At 38.4% G+C, this 23,632-nt stretch overlaps 1 protein-coding gene across 5 annotated transcripts in view; it reads right to left on the bottom strand.

Moving 5' to 3' along the window:
• Positions 1-1,607: 1,607 nt before the first annotated feature.
• The window catches only part of inpp4b (inositol polyphosphate-4-phosphatase type II B), a 196,229-nt gene continuing 174,204 nt past the window's right edge, over positions 1,608-23,632 (bottom strand). For 3 of the 5 annotated variants that reach the window (XM_008419948.2, XM_017306767.1, XM_017306774.1), the window contains 8 exons: positions 23,411-23,583; positions 23,058-23,181; positions 22,539-22,665; positions 19,718-19,858; positions 18,611-18,708; positions 17,737-17,849; positions 14,440-14,594; positions 6,664-6,854 (listed from right to left, as the gene is read on the bottom strand). In XM_008419948.2, coding sequence (XP_008418170.1) covers positions 6,680-6,854; positions 14,440-14,594; positions 17,737-17,849; positions 18,611-18,708; positions 19,718-19,858; positions 22,539-22,665; positions 23,058-23,181; positions 23,411-23,583 — 1,106 coding nt within the window. In that variant the 3' untranslated portion in view covers positions 6,664-6,679. Of the gene's footprint in view, positions 2,541-6,663; positions 6,871-14,439; positions 14,595-17,736; positions 17,850-18,610; positions 18,709-19,717; positions 19,859-22,538; positions 22,666-23,057; positions 23,182-23,410; positions 23,584-23,632 lie in introns of those variants that run through there. The other 2 variants (XM_017306762.1, XM_017306766.1) reach the window with 2 other exon arrangements.

Here is a 23,632-nt window from a genome sequence, read left to right as displayed (position 1 = left end):
AAAAAGTTTGGTGCACATTTGTAATGCAGACACAGGTATTGAATCTTCAGGATGAAAAATGACCTCAAGCAACCAAAATGATTTAAGGAAAACAAAGTCAATGATCTGGAGTCGGCCTCCGCTGCTATTTTCAAGCTACAACAATAAGCAAATTACGATTCTCAAACAGTGCAGAAACTCCTCCTTCTGTGCATTGATTGGCCAGAAATCAAGCTCAATGGGAGAAATCCCAGACGAAGTACCGAAGGGAGATGAGAATCATGCAGAATTGTGTAGAAAATCAATAGCCATGCTAGATTCTTTTGGAATTGAAGGTAGATATGTTTTGCGGATTCAATGTCAGACATTAAGAAAAAAGGTTAGGTGTCTTTTTTTATGCAACAGTTTGGTGAGTATTAGAAACCTGAATAGAAGAAAGACCCGAGAGTAAATATTGACGTTCTTTTAGCTGAACTTTGACAGTTAAAACCTAAATATAATCCTGGTAGTAATATTACCTGAGGTAGCAACAAAAGCATTCTTTGAAATGAAAGAACCAGATTGTCAGACAGAAACAACAGACAGAAAGTTCCAGCAAACATCGAGGAACCTGAGCCTCATGAGAGCAACAACAGAAACAGGTTTTCAGGAAAAGTTCTGTTCATACAGGACAAGAACGAAAAAAAAAGTTTAGCTGAGTAAATAAATTGCTGCCTGCAAAAATATTCTGAAGCATTGCAGCAAAGTATGTCAGTTTCCCAATCTGCATTTTCTTTTAAATACCTAAAAAAAACATTATGAAAAAAAAAAAAATCTGCAAATAAGTTGAGCTTTCCATGAATAAATCGGAGTTACTTTCCACAGAAAAATAAAATAAAACCAGCAAATACTGAACTGCGAAGAAGAGGAGTCAACAGTTTTGTGACGCAGAAAATGTAATTGATTACAGATGTGGAATTTATTATTTGTTCCTCCTTGACAGTGATGACCAGAGAGAGAACGGTCGCTGCACAGGGACCAGAGAATAACTTTTCTTAAATACTTTCCCTGATATGATGGAGGAGACGAGGGAGACGGAGCATCTCAGCCAGTTGGATGGTTTTTTTTTTGGTATATTTATAGGATGACTGAGCAGCAACAAAAGCAACTTTCTACATCCCAAGGTCTGTTAGAGGAAACGTGTCTTTTCTGTAACTTTACATCCTCATTGGTCATGTCTGTTGTCTCTGCTGTCATTTTAACTCCCTGCAAATCAAAAGGGCAGGAAAACTGCAGAAGGTATTTAGACCCCAAACTGTTGAATTAATGTCTCGTTTGTCTAAAATCTTTTGCTTCACTATGAAAGGTCAATGACATGAAGCATCCTGTGTAGAGTGTGAAAAAACAAAAATAAAAAATGTTCGAATACTTTAAAGAAATGTGAAAACGTGTAATAAACTTCATGCTGTTATATCCTGTCCAACTAACCTCTGAAGGCGGCATCTGGAGTGTCGAGCGCTAATATTATCAGGATGTTTTAGCCTTCATAAATGTACAGTAGGCTGCCGTATGACAGTACAAAGGTTAGATTTACACACTATTACCAAGCTTCAGTGAGTGCATCATAAACACTTTTGTCTTATTTGTTGCCAGCAGTTTTTATTAGAAAGCAAAACTCTTATTCCCTTATTTTTATTATTTGGAGTCAATAGCATAAAATTATGACAAATTTGTATTTGTAAAAATGAACAGTAAGCCAGTTACAACACATACAGTTTACAGTCAACTTAATAGAAAAAAATGAAGCAATTTTAAATAGACATCTTAAAAGTATATAAATACACAAGTGACATGAATTATGATCCATCTATTTGTCTATAACATATAAATGTGCTAAAGGCTACAGAAAACGTTTAAACAGCACATAAATTAAAAAATAAGACGTGTGTGTGTGTGTGTGTGTGTGTGTCCACTGTAAAGCTGAGACAGCTAAAAAAAAACCCATTTAGCTAGTCGTCGTTCTGAGCATCAGAAAGGTGAATGTTGGACAGGTGACCTCTTCATAAAAGTACTTTGCATTTAAACACTCACACACACACGTGCACGCACACACACACACGCACGCACACACACACGCACGCGCGCGCACGCACACACACGCACACGCACACACACGCAGCTTAAGGCTGTGTATTATCTGTGCATTATTGCCACCAGGGCCACGATAAAAATAAGCATGTGAGTAAAAAGTGCTCTTGCTTTCAAAGCAACATGTTTGACAAATCCAGATTCCTTTCTGGGCGTCAATATTTGTACCCTGCTTACATAAATACAAATTCAACAATAAAACGGTTTGCATATTCATTCCTATTCGTAAGCGTTTGTATTTCTTTCTCGAATATCACAAAATGAGGTTTTATTTACAGCACACACTCCGCGCCACGAGTCCTTAGGAGTCAACTTTGCCGTAGGTCCCGTCTGGAGGTCGGTAGCATTTGGGGAAGGCCATCAGCTGCAACATGTTGAAGGCGTATTTCCTGCATCTAATATTCTTTTGAACGTTCTCAATCCGACATCCTTCTCTGATGATGAAATTATAACGTGGAAATGAGAGAAAGGAAAGAAAAAGGACAAAAAAAAGAAAACATGAGCGATGGTTTTAATTATGACAGAGCTGGATAGGAATAATGTTAAATGAATGCAAATATTTGTATTGTTTTTTAGTATAGCATTTTTTTTTTTTACAAGCACAGTTATTTTATTTGAAGAGTTTTATGTGGTGAAATAATTCAAAGGTTTTTCTAGATAAAAATGTGAAAATCATGTGTGAAGTCATTTCATTTGTAAAGCGTCTGTCTGTGTACGTTGATCACAGTATTTGATGAGACATTTTAAGGCCTCAGTGTAATTAAGTTGTTTATCGGTGGCTACAGTTAATGATCCACAGTTCGTGATTCATTAGCGTGTTTCCTACACGCGTGATTCCTGTACGTGACGGAGCTCCAGGCTCAGTAAATTTCATTTCTTCATGTTTAGACCCATAAAAATATGTGATTTGCTAATGCATCACCATCAGGACTAATAGGAGATGAGAGGGAAATAAAAACACTTTCCAAGCAAACTTGATGAGCATGAACACAATGTTTTCAAAAAAAAAACACTACAAAGACAAACCACATGAAATACCAGCAATTCTCAACATTTCATTTCAAAGAGATCAAGTTAAAATTATTTGTACTTTTGGCAGGTTTTTCCATTTAACCAAAAGTTGACTATTTTGATGAATGTTTTTTTTTTTAACAGCAGCTTTTCTTTATATTATAAAAATGTTTTACTTTCATATTAAGTACGTTTATGATAACAAATGAGACGGTAACTTTTAAAAAAGATAAAATGACACCAAAGGCATATGAATCTGAAACAAAATTTTTGATCTGTTCTTATTTATCTTTAGTGACATTACATTAATTTCGAAACCTTTTTCTTGCTTCCTCAGGTATCAGAACAAACTTCCAGAAAACTGCAAAACAGCCGAAACGCTGAGATCCTTTAAATCGAGTCTAAAAACCTGCATGAACATTAACCAAGATATTTGATGTGTAGTGATGATCTGGATGGTGACGTTTGACAACATGTAAAGTTTATGGCTTGTTTCATAATTGGTGGCTGGTATTTTTATAATGTAATGCACTTTGAACTGCCTTGTTGCTGAAATGTGCAACACAAACTCGACTTGACTTCGGGTGTTTTGATCATTAGATTTTGCTTTCTGTATTTGGATTGTGCAGGAAGACAAAGCAGCAGCAAACTGCTGGGGTTTTTGAGCTCTGAACAAAACAAAAAACATAAACGACAAATTATGTTACGGAGCGGCTCAGTGAAAGTCCAGACTTTAACTGGGCCGCAGTGGCGCGACCCTTCAGTAATCTCCCAATGTGGCCACATTAAAATTAAAGGGCAGTGGACCAAAGTTCCTCTACAGTGTTAAAAAAACAACAACTCATTATTAATTGTTGCCAAATAGAAAAACAACCAATTCAGGGGCCAAATTTTTCCCACGTACAATCAGGTAAATTTTTATTTTACCTTATTTTGGTCTGAAAATCTACAGAAAATCTATTTTATGCTCTTAAATACAGAAGTTTGACAAAAATAGAAGACCTTTTTACCGTTCTGTAGTCCTTTTTATGAACCATGTTTGAGTTGATTTGAGTACAGATGGAAGTTAGAGATGCATAAATGGAAACAATGTTGTAATCTTGCTGGATTCAAAGCCAGTATGGTGTTTAATGCATGTCGGAGTTCTTAGAGTGTAAGAATCAGTAACTGAGTGCCAGGATGTTGAGGAATAGTGAGCTTAACTATAAGTCAAAAGTTATTTCAGAGGGACATCTGAACAGGTTGAAGAGAAAAACCCTAAAAAATACAAAGATTTGTCCTTCAACAGGAAAATAAAATGTAGAAATTTATCACAGGCATTTGTGATTGAGCCAAACCTTTGAGACATGCATGGTAAAGAACAGGCCGTCGTGGTGAACAGTATCATGTCAGCATTTGTGCTTTGGTTTGTTTCTGCAGAATGAGCCGTGGAAGGTTTCCATTTTCCATTATGGGAACAGAAAAATTCAGCTGTTCCAGGAGGCATGATGACCAGAGAAATGCAGCGCAGCGAGCTCTATGTGCAGGGCGGCGCTAGAGGAATGGGCGCCGGTGCCGCAGCGTACGGCTGCGTCCGCGAGGAGTTTGATGGCCCCATTAAGAAACCCCGTTTTTAAACGCTGCGTTTTGTTCCAGCAGCACTATTTGTAAAGCTACTCCAAGACGAACATGTTGAGTCACAATTATTGTATTTAAGTTGAATCTGTTGCATCATTTTATCCATTTAATTGATTAGTTTTATAATTAAGTCGATACTTTTTTTTTTTTTTTACTTTGTATTGCCATTAGTGTATAATTGGTGGCTGATATACACGGTCACGGTGATATGATATGTCACGGTGAAAGTGACAAACCTGCAGCTGAAGCAAAAGTTTTTAGCTCAAATAAGAGATTGTGTGGACAGTCTTTGTTTTTGTCGTGTAAAGCTTGGTGTGGTGTGGAACTGTGTTTCAGGAGTTGGACTTGGCCCCATAACTCTTCAGCATTCCAAGACAATTGGGACAATTTTACACTTGCATATTTGTGGGAAAGGTTTTAAGCACTGTTTCTTCTCTGAGAGGAAATATTCATAAAGACACAGACGGGGAGCTTGGTGAAACCCGACTGTCAACTGTCAACCCAAGAAAGCAGACACTGCCTTCCTGTCCAGCGGTGGTGTGTGTCAACACACACACACACACACACCTGGAAGAGTGATCACCATAAACTCACTTCTAAACCTCAGGGGAAGACGAAATGCATCCAAGAGCTCAGAAAGGCAGAAAAGCAAATCAACCAGTTTAGTGTCTCCACCATCATTAACTCGCACTAATGAGTCCTGGAGTTGGCTGTACAGTTTGCCTGTTGTTGGATTTATGTGTAGTTTGAAATAATGTGTTGGTTTTAAATTTATTTTGACTTATTAATAATGATAAATACTTTATCCGTTATACTTTGAAAGCACTTTGAACTGACTTGTTGCTGAAAAAGTGCTGTGCAAATGAAACAACTTCTTCTTCTACCTGCAGGGGAATTTGATTTGTGGTAGAAAACATCGTCACTAAATGTGTGTACATATCACATATTTGGGGATTTAATAGCTTGTGGAACAAATAAAAATGTGTTTAAGTTCTTAGTAAAAGGAGGCAGACGGCATCGTTTGAAGCACTGAGGAATGGCGCCAGTTTAACCACTGTATTTTTACCTGGTTGTCCATAAGTTCTTGGTAAATACTCTCCATATTTGGTAATGCTATTCCTAATTAACTTGCTGTTGGTTTTTCTGAAGCATTTCCAAACCATCAGATCAGATAAATCATTCTCAATTAAAATCCAATAAAACATAAACTATAAAGATTAAAGGACAAAAACGTCACTTGTAGAGTCTTTGTGTTGTCAGGTCTGTTCATAAGTCACATTTCAATTTCCTGTTTCTTCTGGACCTTTTCTTTAAATCACTGTAACGTGTTAAAGTCAAACTTTTACTAACTTCCATTTTAGGTTTTGTTCTGTTTAATAAATGATGTTTATTATACATCTTACCTGACATTTTGTGAATATTTGCATAACTCAGTTATATATTTTTAAAGGATTCATTATTTAAAACTTTCTGAGGGTGAAAAACTCCAAACTATTATTTTATTTACAAATGTAGAAAAGTCCATATACTTCTTTAATGATCAATGGAAAAATCTTTATTGATGGTATTTTGATGATTTATCTTTAGAGATGAACTCTACAATTAATTTAAAACTATAACAAGAAAATCTTGCTGTGGTTGGTGGTTTCAAAGTTTAGCATCTAGTCTAATGTTTTCAGGAGGAAAGAATGAGCTGGAGAAAAGTGGGAAAAGTTAGAAATCTGTAACCTAATCAGGATGTTTTTTTTCTTTGTTCTGACTAAATGAAAACACAAAGTAATTTATCTTTTGTTAGCTGAAGTTGTCAAGTTAAATTTGGCTTCCCCAGTCCGACTTATGCTAATCAGCCATTCGCGACGGTTCTTTAACAAAACCACAAAATCTCAGGAAATAAGCAGCAGAAAACAGAGGGACAGGCGCTCACAGAAATGATGTTGTTAGGATTTTATTGATATTTTGCAAGCAGAAAAACAAGACTTAAAATGAGCCACACAACCAGTAAGTGGGAGCTAACAAGCAGCAGGGCAATGGGATAAAAGTGTCGCGACGCTGGTTTGTTTTCCGTCACGGCACCGGCCTCGGGGTCCTCCCAGTGCCCAACGTCTCCCTGGGAAAGCCGACTGCAGAGACGCCCATCAGAGGGGAAACAGAACGGACAGACAGATCAAAACGCTGCAGGCCTGGTGCTGTCTGAGTGGACGTTCTGGCCCTAATTGATTGGTGGAGAGGCTTGGCGCGCGGGCGCCAGAACACCCACTCAGACAGACAGCTATTAGCACAGACTGATGGTTAGAAAAGCAGCAAGAGAAGAGAGAAGCATCCTGTGACAGATGGAGCGGATGTGAGAATCATGCTCAACAAGCCCTGAGCTGTGACCACACTGCAAAAACACAAAGTCTCACCAAGTATTCCTGGTCCAGTTTCTACTGCAAATGTCTGGGCACACTTGAAATAAGACAAACTCACAAGCAACTTTTCAGCACGATATAGGATATTGTTCAAGGTAAATAATTCATATTGATGAAAAATGACTATTTATACAGGCAGATTAGTTCACTAATGGAAAATATTATGAGTGCAATCATCTGCCAGTGATTATTGACTTAAAATACCCTTCTGTATCTTGCTGAAAAGTTACTTGTAGGTTAGTTTTGTCTTATTTTAAATGTACTAAGATATTTGGACTAGAAATCTCACCAAAAATATTTGGTTTTGTTTATTGCAGTTGATGTGATGATTGGACCGGACGGGGGGGATGGATGAAGGAGGCATGCAGATTAAAATGCAGAAAAAAAAATATCAAGCCTGAAACTCAAACTTGTTAATAAACCCTTGGACTCTGTATAATGAAGACCATTAGACTTTTAACTACATACATAAAATATAAATTTTGCTGTCGTTAAATTTTACTGAGCTGTTGTTGCTTAAATTTGACTTTGACCTGTAGCACAGAATCTCTCTTGGTTCACATAAAACATTAATTTATTCCACTTCAGCAGAGCTTAAAGGTTTTTGTTTTTAATCACAGAGCAAAACAACGTCCTTTTCAGATAATCAGCACCTTTGAACCAGCTGATTGTTTTCTCAAACTACGATTTTTAACAAAGAGTAGAGACATTATCCGTCATGATTTTACCACCAAAACCTTGTTCTGGGGATTTTAACTGAGAAAGCATAATGGGAGTCCGACCATCAGTCCTCCACTGCTGTGCTTGGATGGGATGTCTGACCCGCCCACTCGGCTCCGACAGGCTTATCTGTAAACTGATCTGCTAACTTGTAGTAAATCAGATCTGTGACACTGTGTGGTGTTATTTACATTTTATTACATTGCAACCACAAAGTTCAATCTATTTTCTTCTCACTTCATGTCGTAAACAAACACAAAGTAGTGAAAAATTGTAAAGTAAAAGAAATTAAACAGACATAAAGGTTGCTACCAATATTCAATGACTCGAAAACCAATTTCCACATTTTTTCCTTGAAAAATATAAATCAATTGGATGTAGATTTGACTTTAGCTTTGCTGATCTAAGATACGAACATCCTTTGACCTTTTCAAGCCGAACCTCGCTGTATTTTTATGGTTGTCGTCCTGTTGGAGTTAGACCCTTTGTCCTAATTTCAAGTCTTTTACAACTCTTTTCCTTCCAGGACTGTCCTGTATGTAACTCCATCAACCTCCCTATCCATTCAGACCCTCTGCTCTGTCCCAGCTAAAGAAAAGCATGTCTACAGAATGATGCTGCCATCGTGCTTCATGGCACGGTTGGTGCATTCAGGGAGATGTCCAGTGTTCATTTTGTCCACAGTTTGTGTGCGTAGGCCAGAAAGTTCAGTTTTGATCATATTTTACAGGAGAACATTTTTCCACATGGCTGCATGTTCCCACTACGTGGTTTGTGGAAAACTATAAATTAGATTTCATCTGGCGTTCTGTCAAAATGGAGCTACTAAGAGCTTCCTGGTTGCTCTTCTGATCAGTGCTGCATGGTGGGTTTGCATTTTGTCGTATTTTTCCCAATATTTGGTCACGTTCTCTCTTATGCTTCAGATGTTTTTAAAACCTGAACCTGCTTTAATTGTCTCCACAACTTTCTCTTTAAGCGCAATGAAACTTAAAAAAAACAAAAAACGGCTGGAATTTTACTGAGATTACTGAAGGTAAGTGGGATTAATTTTATTTTGTGGTATCAGAGTAAAGGGGGCTGTCTACATTTACACACCACACTTTTCAGATTTCTGTTTGCACAAAACGTGACAGCCATGTGTGTCTTTACTCTCACTTCCCAATAATCAAAACAGTTTGTTGATCTATCATAAAATTCCTGCCCTGATGTGACGACAAGTGAAAAAGTTCAAAGGGTGTTGAAGCCCTTTAAAAGACACAGAGTGTTGCTTCATGCCAGATGTAATTAACTGTTATGACGCAAAGCTTTACATCGTACGCTTTAAAACTGAGCTGTTGTAAGTCGCCGCTGAAGAAACACACCTACAGCTCACAGTGAACCAGTCCGTCCAGTCTGATAGCAGATGGAAATGCAGCCCTCTCTCCTTTCCAAAGCCAATTAAACTAATCCTGTCAGAAAAATGAAGAAATTAATTACACTTTGACTCCTTTTTTTCTAAATACCTGCTTAGGTATCTGCATGGGCTGCAAACTAAAGCTTTAAAGTGTAAATTTTTGTTTTCTTTTCTTCTGAAAAGTTGTAGTTTGACGTCACCGGCTGCTTTATGATCTTTGCTAGCCTACTGAGTGTATAAATGATTTACAGACGTGATAACGAATGTCATGCCTGCCTCACATGGTGTGTCTGCACACAATAGGCATAACGTCTTTAATCATAACTGATGTTTTGGTTCCATTGATTCTTTCTTGCTTTCCTCTCTTAGGTTCTGGAAAGTTGTGACTTCCTGGTCATGCAGGAGATAGCAAAGCTAAGTGCCTAAACAGAAAGCAGGTGGGTTTTTTCTCTTGCTTCTACTTTAACTCTCATCCAAACAGCTTCTTCAGTTCTGATCAGGGGCTAGGTCACTCAATTAGAGCCGTTAAGGTCAATGACAGGGTGGGTAAGGTCCTATTACCTTACCCACCCTTGACATATCCATGCTTGTTTTTCAGCGTAATATCTCTTTCCATGTCTACACTGACGGTACCCAACTGACAAGTGACCTTAATCCCAAGGACAAATCCAGACTAGGTAACATTATTGAACGCCTTGTGGAAATTAGGAACCGGTTGGCGTAGATGTAACGAATTTATCTGTTGTCACCTGTGAAAAGCAAACATGTGAGTTGTGTTAGTCATTTGCCTCTCGAGGTGAATGGTTGCATATCCACCTTGGAAGATGAGTCAGGCAGCTCTGCAGGTGTTAGAAAGTTGTAACCCGAGGCCGCCTGCTTTGCATAATGTTGGTTTTTCAAGCTGAATGTGTATTAGATATTTTCAGTCCTTTCTCTTACAACATAACTTCTCTGTGCAAAAAGTTCACTTTACCGTCTTCCTCATCGTTCACTGTTCTTTAGACACCCAATTATGGAATAATTCTGTTTTTCATCTATCATTTCTTAGACTCAGCTGAGTGTCTATAGATGCCTTAATGTAAGCACTGTCATGATATGCGTTTGTGTACTTTATCCTCCCTTCTGTCCTGATAAAGAGCTGCTTAGCTTGACGCTGCAGAGAGATAATCACTGACCCTTCATGTTTCAGTGGGCAGTGAGTCTCAAAGTGCTGGTCTGAGTAGGTTTCAGTGTTGAGGCTTCAGTTTCCCTCAATGTGTATTAGACAGTCCAAAAAGGTAACTTGTTGTCTCCGTTATCACACCAGCCCAGTTCAGTCAGCTTTAATTCAACTTTAATTTGTTTCCCTAAAAGTCGGGTTTGCATGGGGAGGTGTGAATGTTCATACGGACAAAAAACAAAACAAAACACTGATCCACCTCAGTTTCGGTTCGGTTGAAGTGAACTCCTACACGGTTCGAATGCATATTGAATGCCAAGCAGACCAGAGACCGGTCCGAAAGCAGACACAAGAGCAGGGCATTCTGGGTAAATACAACCAAAGCAAGCACACAAATCTAGTGCTAGAGATCTACCAGACTATCAGGTGAGAAAAGATGATTCTTTGGCTTGGAACCAGATATCTACACATCTGAAACTGTGACTACATGTTGTAGTCATGTAATCACCTGTAGATGGTCTCTAAATAGAGACCATCTATGTAGACCATGGTCTCTACAGAGATGGTCTCTAGATAGAGACCATCTATGTAGACCATGGTCTCTACAGAGATGGTCTCTCTGTAGAGACCATCTACAGTGGGTGAAACTGGGAAGCCCTTGTTTTTCAGCGTAATATCTCTTTCCATGTCTACACTGACGGTACCCAACTGACAAGTGACCTTAATCCCAAGGACAAATCCAGACTAGGTAACATTATTGAACGCCTTGTGGAAATTAGGAACCGGTTGGCGTAGATGCAACGGATATTATTGTTTTTGTTTTTTCCAACGTAATCTGAATGTTTCCAGTTCAGTTTGTCAGTCTGTCCTCCGACATCAAGCCCTCTTCACTGCACCTATAAACTACACAAGCAAATTATTTCACCAGTTAAACCAGTTATTTTCATTTCCTTATTATAAATAAAGCATATTCTTTATGAGAGACCTTAAGACTGTCCTCATTTGCACCCGGTTAGATAATTGCTGCTGGGTCTGAATAGGTCTGACAGGCTTGGTTGGTCGTCATGTCGTTCTTCACCGGCATGCGAAGGAGAGATCATATTACACCAGAGCACTTGATTGTTTTAAACCAGTAATGCACTAAACATTGAACAAATAATGAGTTCAAGCAGTTAAAACCTTAATTGATTGAAACATAATCAGTGCTTTGGAGTGATCGGGAAGCTCACTAATCTTAATTTTCCATCTGCTCTGTTGTAATCCGCCGTGACCTGAAAGTTAAAACTTACATTTCCTGCCCAAACATTACTGAACCCAAGCAAATTAAAATTCAAAGGGCAAGCTTCTTGCTTGTTAGTTCAGCCACTTGTTTATTGTCTGATCGCCGCAGAGTGCGCTCAATGAAACACAAAATCCCCGCTTTGGTACTTACATCACATTATGTTTCATTATCTGAGGGCAAGAAAATGGTCAGTTTTAAACAGCTGTTTTCAGAATGGCAAGAATTTCAGAAGCAATTTGACCTTCATGTTTAACTTTGCACCGATTGTTTAGAATGATTACTGTTTGGTCTCCACACAGAGGATTTGCATCTGGCTTGAAAGTCCTTTTAACTGGTGCATTCATGCATTCATAGGCAGATGAGGAATGAGCCACTTTGTTGAAGAAAATCATCAGCAGGAATTTTCTAAAAATAAGCTGCAGATGTTAGTGCTGGACTGCAGGGAAAGGAGGATTCATTTGTTCTGCATACGACTAAACCTGCTGTCCTCATCCAAACTACAAAACTTTTGTGCCCACATTCTTAACAGCTCAGAATGTAAACAGATCATTTTCCATCAGTTGTAATGCGCACTTGCAAAAACTATTTCACTTCATGAACACTTAGCTGAGAAAAAGAAATCATAAAATAGACAATTTGGAGAAACGGCATTCTGTTGATGTCTAGACTGGGATTGCAGCTGTTGGCAAGAGTGGATGAACTCAGGGAATTATTAATCCATTATTAATTATTAATCCATGTTGTTCAAGATCTTTGCAAAGTTTTAACATTCCCTGCTAATTATGGAGTTAAATTGGCATAAAGTTTGTTTCACATTTGTTTTTCAGTTTCAAATATTTTTCCCTTTTGAACAAACTGTAGCTCTATAGCAAATGACCAGCACTTAATCTTTTAGAGGACAGACTGATGAAATAGCTACAGACCCAGATTCATCCTTGATCATGTGTGTGTGTTTATGTGTGTTAACAATTCCTTCCTCCAGTCGCTGCGATCCTAAAACTTTTCTCAACTGAGCAGTAAATATCAGCCATTTAGAAACGTGGTCTGGACTTTATGGACTGTGCTAAATGGAAAACAAGTTTAATGGTTAAATGGATCATCAATGATCAGTTATTATCTCTGTAGCGTTTAATAGAAAATATATGTATAGTATAAAGTTTTCTTTTGCAACTGTGGACATAAAATTAGATTATAAGCTCTCCTTTTGAGTTTTTTTATTTGACAATTTTAGGCTGAGATTAGCGTAAAAAAACATTTTATTAACGTGGTGCACTGAATGTGTTTACGGGTCTAAGCCAAACTTTTGGTCTCCACTGATTGGATTTTGTGCTTTTTTTAAACTGGTGAAATCTCTTGTCGTGCCACCAGCCTGCAATCAGCAGGTTGACCAAGTGGATATCACAGGTACTAGACATGTGCACTTCCCAGATTTTTCTCAGACGGATTTACAGTTGAATCTTATCAGATCTGAGCAGACGTGGATGTTTACCCTGCTGGCGCACACATATGGAAAAGGGAGCAAAGTCCCTGCAGGAGCCAACAGGAAGAAGCACGGCTGACATTGAATGTGTGAAGGATGGAGCAGATGGTGGAGGAAAAACATCTGATGGTGATAAGTTCTTAGGAGAAGGTGCAGAGGAGATGTTTTTGATGGATGGTGTGGGTGCAGGGTATTACTTTAAATACAGATGCTGGAAATAACATTTCTACTTCAGGTTTATTGGATTATTCCTCCAAGCGGCCAAGCTTCAAGTCAAACCAGGTGATTATTTTGACTTTTTTAAAGTTTCAGATCTTCTCCTGCACCTTTAAGTTGCTACAGTACTGTGAAAAAGTCTTAAATCATAGCTTATTTTCAAATAATTTGGTCTTTTAGATGATTTTGATTAATTGGTTAATAATCTTTGACTACTTTTTCTCTAACTTACTTTGCAGTACTAGTACTTCTTAAGTATTTCCAACGTACATGTTTCTTCTCTTTTTGCTTATCTGTCACATTTCAATGTTTCAGGCACTAAAACAATTATTAATATAAAAATACAACCTGAGGAAATACAAAAAGCCGTTTATATATAAGTATTTATATCTTTACATATTCATTTATTATTATGTAAAGTGAAAAACAATTTATACCAAAGTGACCCTCTGAAACCTAACAACTGGTTGTACAACATTGGTGGTAGAAACTGCCGTCAAGCAGCAATGAGTCTTTTACCGACCATAATGCTGCCACCACCACATTTGACTGCCAACGTGTTTTTCACTGTGCTAGTTTTAAAACAGATGCAACAACATACACCGTCATGTTTTAACCTCCAAAGGAATTTAAAGCGACAGGTCAGTGTGGTATTGACTCAAAACAAGCTCCTATTTATGTCTGAAAGGTTTCATGTAAGGCAGTTTGGTTTTATTTCAAGCGTACTAAGATATTTGCACTAGAAACTAGATTGAAACTGCTTGGTAAAAAATTATGTTTTTGCAAAGAAATTGATGAGGACCAAGAAAACGAAAGCTTTAAAGCTTTTCCACAGCACTGTCAGTGAAATACTGATGGTTTGTTGCCAGGAGTGTTCAGGAAACCTGAAACTGAAACTTGTTCTCTTGACGTTCTGAAGGTTGGAGAGATTTTATCCAGTTTCACGGAGCCAACCCAACCTGCCTGAGCGCCTCGCCTGGAACCAGCTCTGGTAATACCTTGCACTCGGTGAGGTAGGAAAACCTTTTCTGACTTGAAACTCACCTCCGCATGCAGTCCAGAGCCCGGACGAAGAAGTCCTTGCTGAGCTGGTGTTCGTCCCTCAGCAGGGCGCACTGCTCTAACGTGACAGACATGGATGTTCGGTCTTTGGCACTTTTACAGCTGGTAAATCGGATTCCGTTCAGCCTCCGGCAAATCTGGCAAGATGTGGGGGCGAAATTACATGGATCATTACAGCAGAAAATTATATTATTTTTTGTGTAATAGTAATTTCTCTTGGATGGAAACGTCCTGTTTCAGTGTTGGTTTTGTTGGTGTTGCAACTAGTCCTGCAGTGGCAGAGTAACAGGTCTGGTGTTCATTTCTTACATCGATGTCATGATGTTGTGTGGACTTGTTTCTCCCAGCACTGACTACAATATTTCTGTTACATCAAGCCTGTGTGAAGCCATTTAAATAAAATACCAGACAGCGCTGGATTGATTATGTGTAGTTTGTTCCCTGCCTGTCTGCTGACTGAAAGAAGGGCGCTGCACTTTTATCTTGCATAAAAAAAAACAACTAATTTTTGTTTTTTTTTTACATATTGTGGTCAATAAAAATAAAGAGACAGACAGCGGAAATTAAAGAAGCGCCACCCATCACTCGTAAGGCCTTTCTCCACAAGCTTCAACCGGTTCTGCCGCAATCTGCTCCAGACAGATTTGTGGTTTTATGGAGTTCCATATTTTTAGCAACCCTGCAAGCATCACATCTCTTGGAAGATCGGGGATCCAATGAAGAAGGAAGAAACTGTGCAGCTCTAGTAAACGTCCTCTCAGAGTTTACCAGAACTACATAGAAGTTTTTTGTGATTTTTATATTATTCTTGGTTCGGGTTTTTCTGTTTAATAAAGTTCATGTGTGGATGCTGCTGCAATACAGACATATTTGTCACTAAGGAAGAAACTGCAGGTTTTTGGCCAAACTCCGATTATCGATCTTTAAAAAACCTGACCTGCCGATTCTGATTTTGGTCAATACCACTTTTGTTGTATTAAATATCATTTAATATAACAAGAAAGTCATTGAATTGGAAACAGTGGAGAGACTATTGTTAACTGTAAATGTTCAGACATGACCTGGTGGTGACCTGGTGACCTCATGACACAGAAAAAGAGAACAGTGGTTGATTCTTAGACCTTTGCCAAGGTAGACAAGATCGGCTTCACGTGTAAGTATCAGCCGATTGTCTTTACGGCTGAAATAAATATCAAAGTTCTTGAAGCGCAGAGTGTCGATTCAATAACTGGCTATGAAAAAGCATCTATATTAAGTTTTCCCTGTTATAAAACTAAAGCTGGTAAAGCAGCTAACTGCAGGCTAGCAGCCTGAGCAGATAGCCCAAATAAAAATACCAGTTATGCCAGTTTGAAATAGTTGTTGCTCTATAAAAAGCAGGACTTCAAATAGATAGAAAACATGAACTGCTAACTCACTTTGACTAAAATGTATTTTCTATTTATTTCCATTAAATAGAATGTGAATTCATTTAGAATTCACATGAATTCTAAATGATTATTTAGAATTCATGTGAAAAATTGTCTGACTTTGTGAAAAAACATTTTAGTTATTTTAAGTGTTATCTTAATAGAATGACCTTGGACAGCAGCAGTTTCCTCCCTAAGGTCACTGCTGATCCATCATGGCATCACGTTGACCTGCACCATGAAGCTCCAGACCAGCAAACGGCCATAAATCCTTATTTCATAAGACGGCCACACTTGAGGATAATCAGTTAATCAAGTGAACATAGCTAGCACCATCTGGCTGCTACTTTCACCTCTTTACAGCGATGGAAACAACAAGATGTTCTTCACAGGCTGCAGAAACACAAAATCTCACCAAGCACCTCTGTCAACGTTCTGGGGCAAATACACTTGAAATAAGGCAAAAGTAACTTACAACAAACTTTTTAGCAAGATAGAGGAGATTATTTTACCTAGATAATCCTTAAGATTGAGTTTCACTGTCAGATTATTTTAATTATAATATGGGATAAAATATCATGTTCCACGTGGAAATACTATTTTTTTAAATCAACATTAATGAATTACTGACTGAAAACAAGCTCCTATGTCATAAATAAGTTTCTAGTAAGTTAATTTAGTCTCATTTCAAGTGTGTGAAGATATGTGAACTAGGAATTAGATCAAAGATACCGTATTTTCCGCACCTAAAAACCTTCAATTTCCTCAAAAGCCGACAGTGCGCCTTTATAATCCGGTGCGACTTTTATATGGACCAATATTGAGCCACAACAGGTCTAACAACTACGGTAAGCAGCCGCCAACTTCATTTTCGCCTGTAGAAGAAGAAGCGTGTGGTGCATGCTGGGATAGTTGTCAGAACGCTGGTTTGTTAATAAAGTTTGACTGACCTATCTACCTACCGACCTGATAATCAGGTGTCTGCAGGTAATTTAGCAGGTCATTTGTGTGCGAACAGAGAAGGGTGACCATCGTCCAGCTACGCCCCGGCCCAGTTGCGGAAGGCTCTCCTCGCCGACCAGAGTCGGACTGTTTTGTTGACATTCACTTTAGTGCAGCTCCATCTAGTGGATGCATAATGTAACTCCAGCCTCTACTGCAGCGTCTATTCTATGCGCCTTATAATGAAGTGCGCCTTATATATGAAAAAAGTCTTATAATAGGCCATTCATTGAAGATATGCCTTTAATCCGGTGCTCCTTATAGTGCGGAAAATACGGTACTTGTTAAGATTTTGTGATTGTGCAGCAAATCTTATACAATAAACAGTACAATGAAAAAATAGAGTGCACTCTGTTTTTAACATTCCATCTTACTTTTAAAATATGTCCCAACACTTAGAAGACTGATTCTGATCAGTCTTTAAATTAAGAGGACAAAGCCAACAAGTCAAAGGAGGACACAGTGACAGCGTGAGACTGATGTGAGATTAAGAGATAATACTGCCAATGAAGCATTCACTGCAGGCTGCGGCCTGCGCTTCTCACTCACTTCTCACACAACATACCTGCTCTGACTTTAATATACGTATCATAAGGACACACTTATCAGTTCACTAGCACAAGGTAAACATCGCTATATAATGAAGGTCAGCATCCATACCGTGTTCTCTTCCAAAGTCAATCAATCTTGCTCGGATTGTTGATTGTCTTTGGCTCAGTGCCCTTTTAAGAAGCGAATAAATCAAGTGTAGCATAAGATTTGTATTTTTGCCAAAAAAAAAAAAAAAAAAAGCCTCTGGAATCTGTCATATGGTTGAGAGGAAACTTCCTTCACAGCAAGAGAAAATTTGAATAATAACCAAACTCACAGTTCCAGCAATCCACAGTATTTCAACGTTCTTCCTCTTCTTCGTGACTACATTCTGGCCCAGCGTTTCAAGTAATTCCTTTATGTCAGTCTGTGTCTGAAAACATGGTAGACCTGTTTTTATCAAAACAAACACACTGTTAGAGTTAAGAAAGCTCCGAACCAGAGGATGCATGCTGAGAAAATGACTAAATCCAAATCATGTTTCAGTCTCTTCAGATAAGTTTCTGATCCATTTAACAACAGTTACAGACTTTTGACCAAATTATCGCTCGTTGAACAAACTTTGTAAGTAAATTAAAGAAGGGATTAATAACACTGCAAAAACACAAAGTCTCAGTATTTGTCTTGTTTCTAGTGTAAATATCTTAGTACACTTGAAACAAGACAAAACTATTTTTTATCAAACTATAGGAGCTTGTTTTAAGTCAATTATTCCTTTATATTAACAAAAATAATGTACTAGTTTCATTGGCAGATTATTTCACTAATTAGACATTTTATAAGTGAAATAATCAGCCAGTGAAACGAGCACTTCTTCATCAATATTAGTAAATATTGACTTAAAACAAGCTCCTTTAACTGGATGGAAAGTTACTTGTAAGTCGGTTTTGTTATATTTCAAGTGCAAGATATTTGGTAAAATTGTGTGTTTTGCAGTGTGTAAAGCTCTCTAAACATGTGCGCCTGCTGCTTCCAGTTTCTTGTAATAAATATCAACTCCATGCAGTCAGAAATGGTTTTAGGAGATCTTTGACACCAGCTGTTTTACTGCTGGATATTCGCAGTAAAACATGCAGTGAATCTGAATATCTTTCAATTTGTGGTGCAGTTTAGCTTGAAAAATGTGGCAAAACATACGAGTTGTCCCTTACATTCTAGTGGCACCTTTTCTCTTAACGTCTTATAATAGGCTTCTAAAATCTCGAAGTTCTTCTGGTTTATTCTTTCCTGTAGAGAGATATCGCCGAACCTGTGGGAACCAGAAGGAAAAAATATTGACAGAATTCAAGTTCTCTGACTTAAAAAGATACTTCAGGCTTTTTTAAACATGGTTGTGTGGAGACAGTCAGAGGAGACAGTATCTATCTCTTGGGAGATGAAAATGTCTTTTCTACTAAATTATTATTTCCCAGAGGACGGAGCTTCCTGCCAGGTAAAGTGGGGATTTTTCCGACCTTAAAAGAAATTCAGGCTGGAAATGTTCATAGCTGTAATACAACAATTTTTAGAAAGTTAAATGCGACTAGACATCAACTTATTTTGAAAACAAGCCGCTAATGCGGATGTGACTGTAGTTTAGAAGTTTATAAAGCTGTATTCACAGACAGGAGACATCTGTCGGTCAGAGCTACACTTTGACAAGCTGTCAAAGGAAAACTTGACCGTTCTGCTGCTAAGACACTACCTGCGCTTCCACTGGCCATAAAATTACACAAATTAGAATTACAAAAATTAATTCACTTAATGGAATCATGACAATTTTGAAAAAAATCATGCTTTTTGAAAAACGGCTTTTATTGAAAAACATGATTGATTTTTAATTATGTCGTCACGGGATCAAGCTTATTCACGTGTGATTTTAATTACATTACTTATTTACACCACAATTGCAAAATTGTGTTTTATCGACATTAGCAGAATATCAAAAAGGAAGCGCAGATAGTGACTGCTTGTAACCTCTCCGTGGAACCCCACTACAAAGACATTCAAGGCTTTAAATATTAGTGATTTAAACCGGTACGACTTGCACTGAGGAAAACAATGACACCAATCTACATAACGATATCTAGGTAGTTTTATTTTTCAAGGAAACTGAAGATAAATTACCAGCAGCTATGAATATAAATGTAAGATTCTCTGAATAAAAACACGACAAGGAGTCTGATATAGACTCCACTAGTTTGCATATTGATTAAAGGAGTGTGTGTGTGTGCGTGCGTGTGTGTGTGTGTTTAAGGGAGAAAGAGCAGATGCAGTACCTCTCAGCTATAGTTTGCTGCTCATTGATGCCAACGTTAAACAGAACGGGGAAAACTCGCAGAGGCCTGCCCTCCTTGATCTCTTCTGGCAAGGTCTGAAAAATCACTTGTGGTAATGGCACTTCGACAGTGAAGTGGTCTCTAAATACAATGAGAGAGAGAGAGAAAAAGGATCATTTAGGAGAAATTCAATAGGTTCTGCAGTTCTGATGGACATAATACCTTCAGGAAGTTGTAAATGTGACACCTGAGTCAGGTGTGGGCCATCGCCGGAATAGAAACGGATGGTGTTCGTGCTTCAGAGGCAGACATGAGTGTAATTGTGTGAAACCGCCTTTAGCACTCTGAATATTCAGCCAAGCAGCTGCGGCATTATAAAGCTACTTCTCTCCAATGTGGATTAAAGTTCACATAGTTCAGAAATGAAAATGACTTCCTCATTACTGCCAGTAGTCGACTGCTGAGTGACTTTCTTCCTTTTCCAGCTCTCATGCAGATTTTCTTGCCCTAAACATCTCATCTGTTAAACTGCTGTAAGTCGCAACTATGCAGTTTTTACTTTTTCATTTTCACTGATTATCCTTTGAGCTTTCTAGTTATATCAACAAAATAACCTCTCATATGTAAAATACCCAGCAGGGGTTTTACCTTTATCCACATTTTTACATTAAATATTGTTCCTGTCAGAATCCTGTGTTGCTTTGGATTTTTCTGATTTTGTAGTTTTTCTTTATTTATTTGCCTTATCTCTGTTTTGCTTAGTTAAGTCTGCTCTCAGTTCAGGTATGTTATGTTTATTATTAATTCCTTATGATTAGTTATTATTTGTTACAGTTAGATTTTCTTTCCTCTCTTTCTCTCGCTCCTTGCTGGTCCGTTCTGTTATTCTCCGGTTCTTCTCTGCGTTCCCTGTCTCCTTTTAGATTTTGTATTTTGTTGGATTTATTTGATTAAATAATAGATAATTTCATAATAGACCACTATAATTTCATGATGGGTCCAATACTTCTGTTTCTTCACACATTTGCCACTTTGCCTTCCTTTCTCCCAGGAAGACAAAAACAGTAACATTTAAGCTAAAACATGACTTGAAATTATGAGGTAAAATATTATATATATATAAAAAAAAACTTGAAAAAGTGAAAAAAATCAAACTACAAAAAGATAATTTACACAAAGTGCAGCTGAGTTTTGTGAAACTGAACGGGTGAGAAGGATGAATTTATCTTCATTAACCAAAAACAGGCTCAGGGAAGTAGACATAACAAGGTCCATAGCAATCGCTGACTGCAGTTGTTGTTTGTGAGCATAAAGTTTTTCAGATAAGAAAGTGCTTATGCATTCACCGTCAGTAGAAAATGCCTTCTGACGTCCACAGACTATAATTAGCTCCAAATGTTTTTTACTTCCACTGCTCAGAAAAGTGAAGGAAAGAACATTTGACTGTATATCTGTTTTTTAAATTTCATCCGCAGCTCACAGCATTAGCGTGAAGAGAGGTTTTAGTGCTAAACGTGTTCTTTTGAGGGTCAAAAACACACTATTTATGTGGAGAAAAATGAAACTTGCACCACTGCACCTGATGTATAACAGGGAGGGAAAAGCTGTTGGAACATCTTCATACATCCCTGCACCTATCTAAGTAACAATGCTGGTCAGAAGAAGAGCAGAGATTTGAAACTACCTGAATGCTACAGTCATGTTATAACAATCAGACTTGGAAATGGCTGCATTCAACTTTTCTTCTCATTTCCTTCTCCTCACTGGATAAATACCCAGACATTGATGAACCATAACTTCATCACCTTTTGGCTTCTTTCTGCTCTTTTCTTCTCATATTTCTCCATGTAAGTCACAGAAACGAATAAAAGTATTTTGAGCTACAAGTCTGAACACAACTGAGAGTAATAATTACAAAAATTATGCTATGTGTCCTTTAAAGCTGCAAAATGTAATTTTTATTAAAAAAAGTTTTTTTCTATGTTTGTTGAAACTGTTACCGTCTCCGTCTATCTGCACTCTGTCGCTGTCACACCATAATGTTGACACAGAAAATCTGAAAAATTTAAACTTCTCTCCCTTCCCAGTTCTCCCAATGCTAAATAGAAACAACCAATCAGAGCCAAGAGGCGGGTCTTAGCGCTGTCGATCACAATCTCATGTGGCGCTGCTCATCCTCCATCCCTCTCAGCTGCTTGGTCTCTGCTAGCACAGCCTGTCGTGAATGCTCATGCTAGTTAGCATGGCCACCTAAAAATGGTTTTCCTGTAGCGAAAAGTTGTTTCTCTGCCATTAGCACTTTGAGCAGCAAGTACATGAGCTTGATTGACACCACTAAGACCCGCCTCCTGGATCTGATTGGTTGCTTTTGGTTGGGAGCATTTCTTCAGACACTGACAGCAGCTCAGTGAGGAAGCAGGAGATTGATGGTTTCCCAGATTATCTGTCTCACAACAAACTGTCACAGCATGGTGACAAATATATAAAAACATTCTTTATAAAAGATACATATGCAGCTTTAAGATGCAGTAAATGTGAGCAAAGAGGTTAGAAAATAACCAAACAGACATGAAGGGGTGGCTGGACACAGAATGCAAGGAAAACATCACAATGGATCAGATTTAATATATGTTTTTAAGAAAAATCGATAAAGTAATGTGAAATGGTTCATGTTGCTACTACAAATTTAAGTCAAATAATGAATTCTCAGCGTGAAATAATCATTTTTTGAGAAGCGATCGTTGATATGTTTCTGGTAAAAACTGAGTCATGCCATCGTTGCACGAAGTGGCTGAACCTGGCAGGGTGCGAGGAATCTCACCGTCGGCCACAGACTGAAGGCTGCAGGTCGCTGAGGTCATCCGCTTTGGCCTCTGTGATCTTGAACGTGACTCTCTGCAGGTCAGAGATTCCAGTCTCCATGTCCTCAAGCATCCCGATCTCTTCACCTGAAACAAAACATCACCCAGGACTTCAGCTCTGCTCCTCACCTCGTTTCTGACATTCAGTAAAATTAAAGTAAAAACAGTAAAAACATAAAGAATTGAGTTTCTTTTAAAAATCTGTTTTTGTTTCACTTTCTAAACTAATCTTCTCAGATTTGTTTATCCTTCACCAGGAAGGCGTTGTTTGAAACTGAATGAAGGCTTTGTGATAAGAACATTATGCCAAAACCAACAACCCACTGAGTCATCACCTTGTTTTCGTACATGGTGTAACTTGCCACAGTACTTTTCACTCATCACCTGATGGAAAAGTTGTCAAACTAAATGTTTTTCTGCAAAGTGTAGAACAATGACCTGTAGTGAGTGGAGGTTTTGTGCTGCTGTGATTTACTCACTGTAAGTGCTCAGCAGGCTCTCGAACTGAGCCACCAGGCCGACGAGGTGGAGCTGCCTCAGGAAGTCTTTGTCCTGCAAGCCTGCGTACAGCCTCATCACAAAGCCACACGCCAGCGCTGCCAGCTGTCGACGTGCAACAACAACAACAACGTCAAACGCTGCTTCCACGCTTCCCAGCTCAGACAATACGAAAGGCGTTGCTCATTTGAACAGATGAGCTGCAGACAAACTGCTCAGATATTTATTAAATTATAACTAAACGTTCACGAAACGAAAGCCGACATGGGGGGCTTGGTGGGGGGCAATAAATCACATTTTACTGTAAATGTACTGGATGAGTGCAGCCACCCACTGCCTGACTGAAGACCACGTCTCTCCTCTGCTGCAGGTGGAGGCCTTGAGGTATGCTGCACACTGCCTCCTGCAGGAGGACGAAGGTCATTGCTCTCTTTGCTTTCTCCACCACCTCCAACACGCACTCCTTTAGTCTGGTCACCAGAGGACTCAGCTGCTCTCGCCAGTCACCTGCAGAGAAGTAAAAGAACAAACATTGAGAAGAGGGTCAGAAAGAGTT

Source organism: Poecilia reticulata, linkage group LG1 (genome assembly GCF_000633615.1).
Source record: "Poecilia reticulata strain Guanapo linkage group LG1, Guppy_female_1.0+MT, whole genome shotgun sequence".
In the NCBI taxonomy this organism is placed as follows: Eukaryota; Metazoa; Chordata; class Actinopteri; order Cyprinodontiformes; family Poeciliidae; genus Poecilia; species Poecilia reticulata.
Note: the sequence above shows the minus strand (reverse complement) of the source record. Positions and strands in the feature narration are given on the sequence as shown.